The sequence below is a fragment of the Gopherus flavomarginatus genome, chromosome 3 (genome assembly GCF_025201925.1).
Source record: "Gopherus flavomarginatus isolate rGopFla2 chromosome 3, rGopFla2.mat.asm, whole genome shotgun sequence".
Lineage (NCBI taxonomy): Eukaryota > Metazoa > Chordata > Testudines > Testudinidae > Gopherus > Gopherus flavomarginatus.
Window position 1 is genome coordinate 52,552,048 of NC_066619.1, and position 14,328 is coordinate 52,566,375.

Genomic DNA, 14,328 nt, shown 5'->3' on the forward strand with positions numbered 1-14,328 from the left:
AATGCCAAAGATCACAATTCAGGAAAATATCCATATTCAAGACAGCACTTGTGCATGTGCATAAATTCCAATGACTCGCTTATGTACTTAAGTGTTTTCATGAATCAGGGTCTATACTTGGTCTCTTGCATGTACTTGCATATTGAATTTAATAAACATAAAATTCCATGGTAGAATAATCTTCTCTACCTTATTTTAAAACAATCAAGACATTTAAAACAAAAAAGAATATTAAGGATGTCACACTAAAAGCTGGGAAAATGCAAATTAAGGCCTACATTTACTTATTTGTAACTCAGTCATGAAACACTGAGCTCTTTTTCTTTTTGTACATTATTATTATTATTATGAAAAACTGCCAGCCTCAGTTCACATTGTCATAGATTTTGTGTACTTTTTATTTTGAGTGTGTGTATAAGAGTTAACATTAGCATATCATGATCCACATTCCACAGAGTTAATATTACTGTAAATTGAGCTGGACCTCTGAATTATATGACAGGTAAGTATAACCCAGAAAGAAAATATGTAGGGGGAGATTTTCAAATAAAGAAGAGGGAGTTAAGCACTCAGCGCTCAATGAAAGTTGGGCACCTAACTCCCCTGTGACTTTGATAATCTCTCCCTTTTAAAATTTATTTTAAACATTTACTGCATTACATATACGATAATCAGCAAACACCACTAAAGTCAAAATGAGGAAATAATTTACCCAAATTTACAGCCAATCTGAGCCCAAAGATCTGGCACAGTGGCAAACCACATAGAAGTCATTCTATCAAATTACAAGGATCAATTCCTACGTAGAAAAGGAATACACAAGAGGATAGCAAATACAAAACAAAACAAAAAATCACAAAAGAACATAGGAAACACTCCTCTTCTGATCCACCAATAGATAAATAAATTCCAGTCAAGGATAAACGTGACACACCATGTCCTAGGGACAGCCAGGAATAGAGTCTAGTAACAGCAGATCCATGTAAATGCAAAGTAGAAATATATGATGATACATGTTCACTCAAGTACTTTGGGTACAGATTAGGAAGGGTTTCACTGTGCTTTCTAAAACTAACCCCTTGAACTGTGAATTACCTTCTGTAGAGCTACCAGCCAAGGCAAGTCATGGAAGGTGGGCATTACCAAACTGTTCTTGTCCTAAGCAGCTATTGAACAACCTCCTTTTGTAGCTGTTGCAGCCTATTAATTTGGAGAGTGTACTACTTTTCATGAAGGCCAAAATTAAATTGTTCAACCTATCAAATGGATCATGTTTTGAGAAATTACACTATGATTTGAGTGGTACAGAAACTAATGTGGCTTTTTCCATATATAAGCCATGAGACGATACATAAGAGCGCATCTTATCAAACTGTGGTCTACGTAGAGCTGGTTGGTCAGATGATACTGACTTCTATTCTATTTTGTTATATTGCATTAAAAAAGGTAAAAATATATTAAATATTATGCTAATGTTAATTTTTCCTTTGGACAATTTGCTGTAGTTGCCTCAGGGCTGTTATGTGATTATGAACAGGAGAGCAGATGGTCTGCACAATCATGAGTGGGAGGAAAGGTGGTCTGCTAGAAGCTTTCTATTAAGATGTGGTCCATACTGTGAAAAAAGCTGGAGAACCCATGCATCAGGGTTGAAAAAAAAACAGTACAGAGGGCAACGAAATATGGCATGCACTATTCTATTTGCTGAATATAGTTCTTTTTCCATACATGGGCATATTAAGAAGGAATAACCCCTCAAAACATAGGATACTGTCCAACACACTTAAATATTTACTTACAGAATTGGCATTCGTTGGGTTTGGCCATGGTCTACCACCTCCTGGACCCCTGGAATATAAAATGACAAATGAGGATTTAATCAAACAAAGTTTGGTTTCTGATCAACTCTGCTACCAAGAAGCTAAATGTCAGCTGCTCTATAATGTAACTTGACCACAATCTGTTCCCAGTGTAGAATATGCTTTTTTAAAAACTGCTATCTTTTACTGGTGTCTTCTGGTAGCATCATCATTTTTCACTGCAGTAAAGTGTGATTATAAAATACAAGTATACCTTGTTATAGTGTTAAACTAATACAAGATCATCATAGCTAAACTACCATCAGTATTTAAACAGTTTAGCAGATGCTATACAAAATTATTCTTAAAAGATTGTTTGTCACCACAAGCTCACCAGTTATATCTAGACATATTTCAGTGGCTAAATCATATATTGTGGACTTCTGTACTTTTCAGGACACCATCTGCTAGGAACTATATGACAATAACTCCTTCAGAGTTTTGATCCCAGAGGTATAGAAAGCAGTGTAGGAGACACTGGAGTTTTGCACAGATCATAGATACCTGCCAATTAGGGATCCAGACCTCCTGAGTATTCTGCAGGGTGGCAAATCCCACGCCTCCAACAACATGACATGAAAGAAAATGTAAGTTTGTGCCCCTATATAGTTTTTTTTTTCCTGCACGGGGGAGAATTTGGCCCAATGTTACATAAACACAGCATTTTATGGTTTAATTGAATTATTATGGTATAGTAATATTTAAAAGGCAGTAAAATGTGCTATTGATAAGATTCAAGACAATCGATTCCTCATAAAGAGTATTTTCAGTTGTATTCTGGTTATTGACACCATAATACAAATACATATGCTGTGAATGCCTACCTACAGTATGGCCCAATTCAGAAAGATACTAAAACATGTACTTAACTTTAAGCATGCAAGTTGTATACAGGCTTAATTTTCTTCCTAAATTGAGACTGTAGTAAGAATTTACATACTACGTATCTATAATACCATCTATAATTTGTTTAATAAAAATAACTATTGTTCCTCATAATTAAGCTTTAAATTTATTTTTATAAAATCAAATTGTCTCCAATACAAGAAAGTGTGTATGTGACAATATTGTAACTTTGTTTTCACCCCCAAAATTTGAATGTGACATAAAGAAAAATACACGGAATACATAGAATCAATATTAGGGTTGGATGAGACCTTAGGAGGTCATCTAGTCCAATCCCCTGCTCAAAGCAGGACCAACACCAACTAAATCATCCCAGCCAGGGCTCTGTCAAGCCGGGCCTTAAAAACCTCTAAGGATGGAGATTCCACCACCTCCCTAGGTAACCCATGCCAGTGCTTCACCACCCTCCTACATCTGGATTAATGTAAATACTTAAAAAGTACGAAGCAGACTAAGTGAAAGCTCATCTTGCATCTGACAAGGTACTGGATTTTGCAAATTTACTAGAAATCATAGGAGAAACTTCTATGTAGAAAGCTACAAAAAGCACCAAGGCAGATTCTGCCCAGGAGGTATATGTTTATATGGAGTTGAATATTGGTTGTTTTTTTAAAATTAGCCAGCTGCAAAGTTCTTTACAGCAATGTGAGCAGCTTCCCCACCTCCCCCCTTCTAATAAATGTTTATTATGGAACTCTCGACATATTCATAAAACATTACTATTAATGGACCAGTTTCACAATATAATCTTTTATATATAGAAGACTCATATGTCTAATTACAATAGCATTCTTTAGAAACACAGTCATCATTTCCATACTTTCATTTTTTACAGAACTACTGGATGTTATCTCTTTGAGGACCCCTTTAACAATAACTCAGATGTTTCCTTCAGTGAATCAGGAGATATCAATTTTCACTGCCATATTGAAAATAAGTCTCAAATTATTTATTTGTACTAGTATTTGAAAAAATGTTCAATATTTCAGTTTCCTTATGTGTGACTGTATTCTATCAGAATACTGAATAATTTAAACCAAATACCTGAATACCTATTTTTGTGTGCGTTTTAGCTTTTCTATAAAGGAAACTTATGAGCTAAAAAGTGAGTGGAAATTTTTTTTCTCTTCAGGTATATACTGAAATGTTCTTAGCACCTTATAAAAAAAGTCTGGTTCACACTGGCCATTAAAATAAGCTTATGAACTATAACATTATTCCCTGAAATTTGCTATTTTGCTCCCATTTTGTATGAAAAAATACTGCCTTACAAAGACTTATCATGCCAAGTTTGGGCTTAAACTTCTACAGATGAGATTTATATTCCTTAGAAGTGAGTTCACAATGAAAACTCTGACATGGACACTTGCAGATTTTACTGTAATTATTTTTTCTTTAAAAAGATGTATGAAACAAATATATATCACATTTGAAATACTGACGTTTAGGCTATGTAAGCAATTATTTTTCAAGGCTACACCTACTAAGAAAAATGTCCTTTTGGGTTGAAACACTGTCTATAAGTTCTCAGGCTAGTTTTCTTGTCATAACCGATTACACAATATGCACTATTTTTAGCCAAAGCAACACCAGGAAAAATCTCAAAAATGAAACTTGGTAGATATTTAACATCCTACCAAGAGAGCTTCCTTTTGAGTTGTACCACCTAATTGCTTACAGAGGAGACATTACACTTTAAAATGGCTATTGGATTTGCAGACTAGCTACTTCTTCATATTTTAATGCTGCCAGAGAGTCAAACCCATTGAACTCAAAAAAGCTTATGCCTGCATAAAAGGAAATGCAAATTAAACTATGCACCCTGCATAAGGCAATAAGGAAGCTGCCATCTTTTATGGAAATACAAGTACGGAAGATAAGGTACACAGATGTTGCTTAACATCATGCATTGCATAAATTGTAAGAGATAATCTAAAGGAGGAATCGCTAAAACATCTGGGTCCATTTACTGCTACAGGATGTGGATTATCCTTCGATGCTCTCTATAACTGAAACTGAATGTTAGTGTTAATATGTACAATGCATCTGTGCTATGATATCACAGTACAAGTACTTATATGCTAAAGAAATTCATGCACAAGTGACATCAATAACTTTAAGGCTGGGCCTCATGCTTCATGTCCTGCAAAAGCAAAAATACAGAGTTAAGCCTCTATTCTCCTTTTGATATGTGTACATAACTCCATTTGATAGTAAGAGAAAAATTACTCACTCTGACAATCTGAGAAAAATTTCTTACTGATAAATCATATTCTCTGAAGGCAAGAGATATAACAGAACTCCTTTCCAAGGTCCAGGATCCAGCAAATGAAAAGGATCAGAATACCCTAAAGCATAGCTTTCTAATACCAGCACTCTGGGCTAGCTTGTGCCTTTAAGGTAAGGGCCGTGTGAAGCCACGCCACACAAAAGAACAATGACAGGTATTTTGCTCCCATTGTCAGTTGCACCTAGAGCAGTGGTTGGCAACCTTTCACAAATGGTGTGCCGAGTCTTCATTTATTCACTCTGATTTAAGGTTTCGCATGCCAGTAATACATTTTAACATTTTTAGATATCTCTTTCTATAAGTCTATAATATAACTAAACTATTGTTGTATGTGAAGTAAATAAGGTTTTTAAAATGTTTAAGAAGCTTCATTTAAAATTAAATTAAAATGCAGAGCCCCCCCAGACCAGGATCCAGGCAGTGTGAGTGCCACTGAAAATCAGTTTGCGTGCTAACTTTGGCACGCGTGCCATAGGTTGCCTACCCCTGCACTAGAGGGAGGTTAATTACCAATAGCCTTTAAAGAGCACAGCATATGCTTGGCTGAAGCATAGGGAGAAGGAGCTATGACTGGCTACTTCATGCCTTCTTTATGTCATATAGAAGCTCCTGAGTACTTCAAGTACAGGAGCTACAATTCTGGGTAACTCTTATGTGCAAGGTGGGAAGAAAGCCACTTCTTCCCTCCGTCTTCACTGTGCGGCTGTATAACCCACACATCTCCTGGATGTGGGATTCTGTCCCATCTAGTGGCACTGAGACCACTGAGAGAGAGAGAGAGAGAGGTATTAATGAGACTGCTCCACAGCCTGAGTTGAGAGCCATGTGGCTTTTAGGTCATGCAGTAGAGGCTAATGCACTAAGCTCCAGAGGTCCCAGATTTAATCCCAATGATTGGGGTCTGATGGTGTTACAGCTAGCCATGTGCAATTGTCTCAACACAAGAAAAAGTGTGCTTACCTACTGCTGAGATATTGAAGTTGTACTTCAACTATGATTGTTTCATTTTCTGCTAACTGGCAGGTGAGGAGCTCCTTTCTGAGACAGCAACCTGTCTGTTTTTCCTATATAAAGTCTCTCTCATGTGTACAAGTATCCTCAAAATACTTTTTTTGCTTCTATTTCTATTTTTGTTATTAAATAGCAACAAATTTTGTAATGAATAGTTTAGTTTTGTTTTCCTTTGTTGGAATCTCATTCTTGAGACCCTTTCTACAATTTGTGTTGTACCTATACTTGATTTCAAATATCTAGTTATTTTATCTACATTAATTTCCAATAATTGTCCTGGGTGCAACAGAAGATATCTGTAGTAAAGTAATACAAACCTTAAAATTATTTTATTTGCTTCAAAAATGCAAGATCTGCCTGAAGATTAGAACAATACATCTAAGATGTGGTGGATCTTTCATTACTTGAAATCTTTAAAACAAGATCAGATGTCTCTCTGCAAGATGTGTTCTAACTCAGTGTTTTGCACCCTTTTCAGGCTGGCGACACCTTATTTTCAGTAAAAAACTTTCATGATTTCCTTCCAATTTACTATAAAAGTAAGAGTAAAAATATATTAACGATAAGCCTTGGTGTGTGAATTTCTGTCAGTCTGTTGATCTGTTGAAGGGTAAGGGGGTGTGTGGAGAAGGGAGGGAGATTTCCCTATCTTTCATGACCCTCCTGGAGGTCATGACCAACTTGTTAAGAAACACTCTTAACTCAACCAGAAGTACGGTGCTGAAGCAAGGGCACTGGAACCTTCATAGAAGTGAGGAGGGGCAATGGTGCTGGAACCGGGTGGCACCAGGAGGCCATGCCCCCTACTTTTAAATATGGTGTAGTTTAGGGGGTAGGAGGTGGCGTTCGCCTCCCAAATTTCAAGCCTGGGGCAGGCGTGGAGCAATGCCAGCAGGGGCAGTACTTTGCAGTGGGGGAGCTGATAATGGAGAGTTGAACTGAAGGCCTTAGCTTTGGTGCAACTTCAACTTATTCTACCCAGTAACAGTGGTTTGACATCTGAAGTTGCTCTGAAGACTTGGAAAATACGAGTTATCTACATATATCAAGAGAGGACTATACTCCATGGACCCAATCCATAGCTGGTGTAAATCAGTGTACACCAGTTTACACCAACTGAGTATCTAGCCCCAGAAGTCCTTGAATGCCACGTAGTACACTAAAAATGTCTCATGTCTGATTGTCCACCGCATAACACTGGTTTTATGTAGTGTAACTTCATTGATTATATTAGCATAAAACCAATATAAAAGAATGGAGAATCCGGTCCTTCCTCTTTTATTGTGTATCCTTTGTGATGATGTATTTAAAGACAAGGGTTTGTTTCTGTCCATACTATGCACTTCCTTGATTTTACAGATCTGAATCAGAACCTTACTATTCTTTAAAATGTTCTGTGTGTGAATTGATGGCAAACTCTTTTACTATTAAATCAGTGAAATAAACCTTCAAACCTAACTAATGTCAAGGCTCTTTATAAATCTACAGATGAATATGGTGGGCCACACTAACAAGATATTCCAAATATATGAACCCTGACCTGTAGAACAAACCCAACATTTAGAGAGACTTGGAAGGAAAAAACAAGTAATTCTGTAAAAGATGCTTTGCACAAGAGTGACACTGCTGTGATGTTTTCCTTACTTTGTCACAACTGTTAATATTAATTAATGAATCAAAACACATTCTCCCTTGTCCTATGTATGTCACAATTATTTTTTTCTTTTAACAGGAAAAGATTACTTTTATAAAAGTGATAATAATTTATTATTTTGCTTACATGTTCATTCCAGGCATTCCAGGGCCACCTAAAGCATTCAGTGGCGGTCTCATTGCACCTCCATAGTTCTGCAATGATAACCAAGGGTCAGACTACCACAAAACAAAAAAACAAAACCAAAGAGGAGGGGGGGAAGAAAGGACAGCAGGTTAATGACTTCCCTACACACCTGTTGATTGGATAGGCCAGTGTGATTCATTCTTTCAGGAGTTTCCATTCTTGACTTAAAAAAAGAATTCTTATTCCTAATGAAAAAGTAGTATGCTTAGCACACTACACGTATTAACAGTTCTTAAAAATGTATGTGTACTAAGCATACTTGAAATGCTAATTATTCCATGAAGATTTAGGATACATGGTCGCAAACTCAATGGTAAACAAAGATCAGAGTCAATAACCGTTCAACTTTCATATTATGAAAACTCATTCAAGGACAGAAAAATAGATTTTTTGAGGTGAGTTCCACAGTTTGGAATTCAGATAGAATTATTTTTAATTGAATCTGGTTAACGAACAGGATATTAATAATTCCATGGGAAAATATTACAATATATTTCATTTCTGTAACACATAAAATGATTGCTATACTCCTCTTGTAACCAATCTAAGACAACTAACATGAAAATTATTCAGATAGTATAATGGATGCCATAGAAATGTCTATAAATGAGCTATCCAAAGCCCTATTATAGATAAAACCAATGTGTGTGCTCAAATAAGATTTAGATCATGACATAAACTGACAAAAGCCTAGACAATGCGCTATTTTCCTGGAAGACTGAATTATTAGTCAATTTTTTCAGTTAAATGTAAATAGAACAACCTGCCTTACCCCACATATATCATTTATTGCAGGAACTGTACCAGTCCTATTGGGTTTTTCTGATATCTTAGGCAAATGTATGTATAATAAAGCAATTTCTAAAAAGCAAAATTGTGTTTTGAGGAAGTCGGGCAGACAATCATTTACCTAAGAGAACAGAATGTCCTCAAAGTCATTACTGTTATCTGTTTTGCAATAATGTAACTACAACTCACTCTAGTTATATTATAACTGGATTAGTGAACTTTAACTGGAGTTCTCCAAAGCAGTCTATTACACAAATCCATGCTCCAGGGTATTTGAGCATCAAATTATGCAGACCAGGGAGCAATCTGACAATAAGATTTAATATGCAGACCTGATCATATATTTCATGTGTCATAGTGAAAAGAGATATTTCAATTACAAAAAACTTATTTCAAGTGAACCAGGAAAGGACTTCTGGGAGTAGGTTCTCTTGTTGTAAACTAGAAACCAAACCTGCAAGTGCTCCTTGTTCAGAATTCCCATTGAAGCCCATGGGAGTTCTAGACATAGATGGCTTGCATGGTTTGTGTATCAAGCTAATAAGCTAATTCTGAAACAACTGGAATGATACCTTGTGCTCCCTTTAAATATTCATGTTTTTGATGACTGCCTGTACCAAAACAGTACCAAAATGATATCAATTTCTGGAGGAACTGTAAAGCTATTTAATTCTATTTTTCCATCTTCATTTCAGAGATCTGAGCCACCTTTCTTCTTTGGAGCATCTTCTTGTTGTTGTTTTTTCTTTATTTTGACAAAGGAACCAAGTCTGTGGACCTAAGATCTTTATAGAACTCACTACAAGTTCTCGACGGGAAGCATTTTAGTCAGGTATCCTTACTGAACTTGAACTGAGAGAAATCAAATTAAAATCATTTGGCACCTTTAGTAAACATAAACCTTTACAATTATATACAACTGCTTGCCTGTTGTTGAAGATGACAGAAAATAATTAGGGTAAATTTGGGACAGCTGCTGCTAAGAAGGAAATCCATGAGGAGAAGATGGATGAAGAGAGGAATCTGGAGGACAGTGAAGAATGAAGGAGTCTGACTAACAATTAGAAGCAGAGTTTAATAAAGTTGGTTTTGTTTAGTTATTTTTCCTTGTTTTATTTTCCTTTCCCCTTTCACTGTATTTTTTTTTTGTTGTCCATTATCTAAAAACTAACTATTGTACCTATGGCCAACTGTTAAATGAGGAAGAATTCACTTAAAATAAAACATAAAAAAAGTTGCAAACTTGTGTTTTCAGTCTCCCTGTCCCAAGCACAATATTAGGATACAGATATTCAGGCCTGTCTGCAAAGGTCTATACTTTAAGAATTTAGGTGTATTCTTATCACTTAGCTAGTTATAGAGGTATAAAAGAAAGAATCAAAATCACTGTCTGACGGTGTAAGGGCCTTTTCTCACTTTGACAATCTAAAGCCCTGTTCATAGGCTAAGGGCTTGGCTACACTGGCACTTTACAGCGCTGCAACCTTCACGCTCAGGGGTGTGAAAAAACACCCCCTGAGCGCTGCAAGATACAGCGCTGTAAAGCCTCAGTGTAATCAGTGCCACAGCGCTGGGAGCGAGGCACCCACTGCTGCAAGCTACACTCGTAAGGGATGTGGTTTACGTGCAGCACTGGGAGAGCTCTCTCCCAGCGCTGGCGCTCCGACCACACTCACACTTCAAAGCGCTGCCACGGCAGCGCTTTGAAATTTCAAGTATAGCCATACCCTAACTAAAGCCTTTGGCTAAGCAGCAGAGGCATCCATATACTGGGAAGTGAACGGTCACATCCTCACATTCCAAACTGGTCACATTGAAATAAGGCAATCTGGGGCAGTTAGAAAGGAGATTGGATCTATCACCTCCAGAGAAAGGGAAGAGCCTAAAAGATTTAAAGAAAACTTAGTTTGATAGCATCCTGTCTGGCAAGAACTCACTTATCTATAGCTGGGTGTAAAACCCTCATTTCTGTATTATTCTATCACTGTAGTTTCCACTTCCCTATTGTTTGTCTGTATAATGTCTGTCTGGTTCTGTGATTGTTTCTGTCTGATGTATAATTAATTTTGTTGGGTTTAAACCAATTAAGGTGGTGGGATATAACTGGTTAAATAATCACGTTACAATATTTTAGGACTGGTTAGTTAAATTTCAGTAAAATGATTGGTTAAGGTACAGCTAAGCAGAACTCAAGTTTTACTATATAGTCTGCAGTCAATCAAGAAGTAAGGGGGGAATGGGAACAGGGAATGAGGGTAGGGGAATTGGAATCATGTTTCACTAGGGGGGGGAGTGGTAACAAGGAATGGTAACAGGGACACAGGCAAGGCTCTGTGGTGTCAGAGCTGGGAAGGGGGACACTGAGGAAGGAAACTGGAATCATGCTTGCTGGAAGTTCACCCCCACTTTTAACACCTAGTTATTCAAAAATAAACATAGATCCCATTGAACAGAGAAGTCACAAGAGAAAATATCTGAATGAAGAAATCAAAGTGTAGAGGGATGAACATAACCCAAATATTCTTCAGAATAAGATGTAAGGCCAAAATGGCGATAAAAAGTAAAAAAAAAAAAAAAAAAAAAAAAAAAGTTACAGACCTGAGTTACTGAGGAAAAGTGATAATAAGGAATGGACAATCCACTGGGCTAACCTTTTTGGAGATATTTCAGAATAGATTTAATTTCCACTTGACTTCATTCTTGCAAGTGGAAAATGTATAAACTTTTACTAAAAAACTTTCACACCCTTGGTGAAGGAATATCTATATAAGGAACTATAACCAGGTCAGCAGTGGGAGGAAGGCTGAACCCAGATGTTCAAGCTTGCTGCTCTTCTTGAAAAGCAGATCTAGAAAGACAAGGCTAACAATTGGTATTTATAGGTGATATGCAGGCACGATTCACATACTGTATGAGTAATTGTGTACTTTTAAAATCTTATGCCAAAAAATCTAGAGTGCGGAATTTGTGTTCAGAAATTTAGAGGCTAGAGAAAGATCTTTCTAAAAATTAATTAGTTTTGTTTTTACTACACAGACTATGAATACTTTAACTGTATTGTGGGGCTAATTTTCCCTCCGAAATAATATAAACAATAAGGTTAAGATTTTCAAAAGAGCCTGAGCCAACTGCTTAGGCACCTCTGAAAATCCTAGGTTTAGACCATAGTATCCATTAATTGTGGAATAAACTTAGGTTTTCTGAATGTTTTAGAGTTATATGGACAAATATTATTTGTCCTTTTAATTTGAATTACAGCTGTATCATTCAAAATAAATTAAATCAGTCTTTATAAAATTTTGTAAATAAATTTTCTTTATAGTTTGCAACTTTGTCAAGTTTTAACTGAGAATATATTTTTATAATAGAGAGAAAATCCCTTAAAAATGTTCTTAGTGCTGATATATTTAAACTTTAATTCTAGTACAGCTATGACAAAAAGGACTCTAAAATATCATATGTATGCGTACTGTAAATATAGACACACATATTTATGCAAGGTACCTGTGGTCCTAATGGAACCATTCCTCTTGGAGGAGTCATTCTCTGCATTGGCCCACCCATGTTTGGATGCCCTGAAAAAAATTACACAACTTTAACACCTGTGGTGCATAAAAACGCTTGTAAATTATTGACAAATAATCGCTTCATGGTTTGAAAAGCATTTACGCAGCTGCAGTGGACTTTAAAAGAAGAGGTGCTGGATGCAACAAAAAAAAAAAAAAGAAAAAGAAAGGTTGATATTCTGAACATATTTTTCACATCTAATAAACAGGCACTTTACCTTGTTGTCGTGTTGGGTCCATCCCACTGGGCAATAATGGCTGACTTCCCGGGACACCTCCAAGTGCCTACACATATATAAAACATGTTAAGAGGAGATATACATTGTATTTTAAACAAAAAATTCAGGTAAATATGTTTTTAATTTTGAAACTGTTTCTGAGCCAAGTGTAATGCAAAAAGTTTAACTCTGCTAAAGACACAGGACAAGATCTTACCATTGGATCCATGCCCCCTGTGGCCTCATGGAGTTCCATTGACTTAAACAGCTAAAAGTGAATATTATTTAGTATTTATTTTTACCTAATTTTCTTGTATTGTGTATCCCACCTGGCTATGGAGCATGGGGCAATGTCATTTCTTGATGCTGGGGTCAGTTTTCTCTATATTTAAATTTTGACATCCTCTCTTTCTATCATTTTAACAGCTACCTTCCAGGGCTAGAAAGGTGGCTTTGTGTCTTCTCAGATGCGCAGCCACAAATAGGCCACCTGGATGGTATTCAAAATGCAGGGTAAGATAGGGCTGGGAGGTGGGGAATGTTGTAGTTTCCATCCTGCCTTACCATCCAAGGACATTAGTTCCAAGATATGCCCTCTATACTCCTACAATGGAAACAGGAGACTCAGCTTAGTCCCAAATCGTGCCTTCAAGCATGAAAATATAATGTGTTATTATGTCCCGCTTGGCTCAAATGCAGCATAATCCCCAAGTTATTATCTGTCCTTTGAGTTTGTTATAAGATAATTAGATTTACAACTAATTTCTCTAGCCTTTTGCATGAATATCTGCAATATAGTCTTACAAAAATCTTCACCAAGAACAGATCTTAGTCTGGAATGCTGTTTCAAAAGCCAACTAAAATTAATTTATTCATAATAAAAATGTTTATCTGGAGTAAGTAAATCTGGTGTTATTACACGCATCTGATCAGGTAACACTGGTATTGCTTAATGAAGGAACTGATCAGTTTATCTTGACTGCAAAGAAATATAAGATTGTGGTGAATTTTTATTATTTTACATATATATGAATATATATTTATTGTTTTATACTTTTACTCACACATACAATGCGTTCACCCTAAGGTTGAGATTTTAATTGCAGAAGTGTCAGGAAATTCAAAGGTAACGTTCACAATGTTCCCTTTTGATTATACATCACAACAGTGTATTTCATTATATGATTTATGGAACATATAGAGCAGGGATTGGCAACCTTTGGCATGTGGCTCACCAGGGTAAGCACCCTGGTGGGCCAGGCCGGTTTGTTTACCTGTCGTGTCCGCAGGTTCAGCAGTTCACCACTCCAGGACAATGGGGGTGGTGGGAAGCAGCAGCCAGAACATCCCTCAGCCCATGCCGTTTCCCACAGCCCCTATTGGCCTGGAGCAACGAACCGCAGCCAGTGGGAGCCACAATTGGCCAAATCTGCAGACATGGCAGGTAAACAAACTGGCCCAGCCCGCCAGGGTGCTTACCCTGGCAGGCCGCGTGCCAAAGGTTGCAGATCCGTGATAGAGAGTTTCATCCTGTGCCATTTTAGTCAATGGGAGCATTACCATTTACTTCAATAGGTGCAAGTTCCAGATGATATGTAGGAGCAAAAGGTAAAACATGAGGAAGGTCAAATTCCAGCAAAGTGGGATCTGGTCACCTCTGCCAGAGATGACAGGTGGCATGTAGGGAAGCAAGAGTAAAGTCCTTAGTGTAAGACACCCAGCCTAGAGATTTGACTCATGCAATATTTGGAACATGTATGGCTATATTAAGAAGTGCAGCTTCCTTCCATTGTACCATATTGTATTATTGCTGAGCAGTATGTCACATTTTCCTGTGTGACCAAGTAAG

The 14,328-nt window shown here is 36.9% G+C and overlaps 1 protein-coding gene across 8 annotated transcripts in view; it reads right to left on the reverse strand.

Moving 5' to 3' along the window:
- Positions 1-14,328, reverse strand: part of SSBP2 (single stranded DNA binding protein 2) — a 548,369-nt gene that overhangs the window by 32,508 nt on the left and 501,533 nt on the right. For 6 of the 8 annotated variants that reach the window (XM_050944828.1, XM_050944825.1, XM_050944824.1 and 3 more), the window contains 4 exons: positions 12,480-12,546; positions 12,200-12,270; positions 7,847-7,938; positions 1,800-1,848 (listed from right to left, as the gene is read on the reverse strand). In XM_050944828.1, coding sequence (XP_050800785.1) covers positions 1,800-1,848; positions 7,847-7,938; positions 12,200-12,270; positions 12,480-12,546 — 279 coding nt within the window. The remainder of the gene's footprint in view (positions 1-1,799; positions 1,849-7,846; positions 7,939-12,199; positions 12,271-12,479; positions 12,547-14,328) is intronic. The other 2 variants (XM_050944826.1, XM_050944823.1) reach the window with 1 other exon arrangement.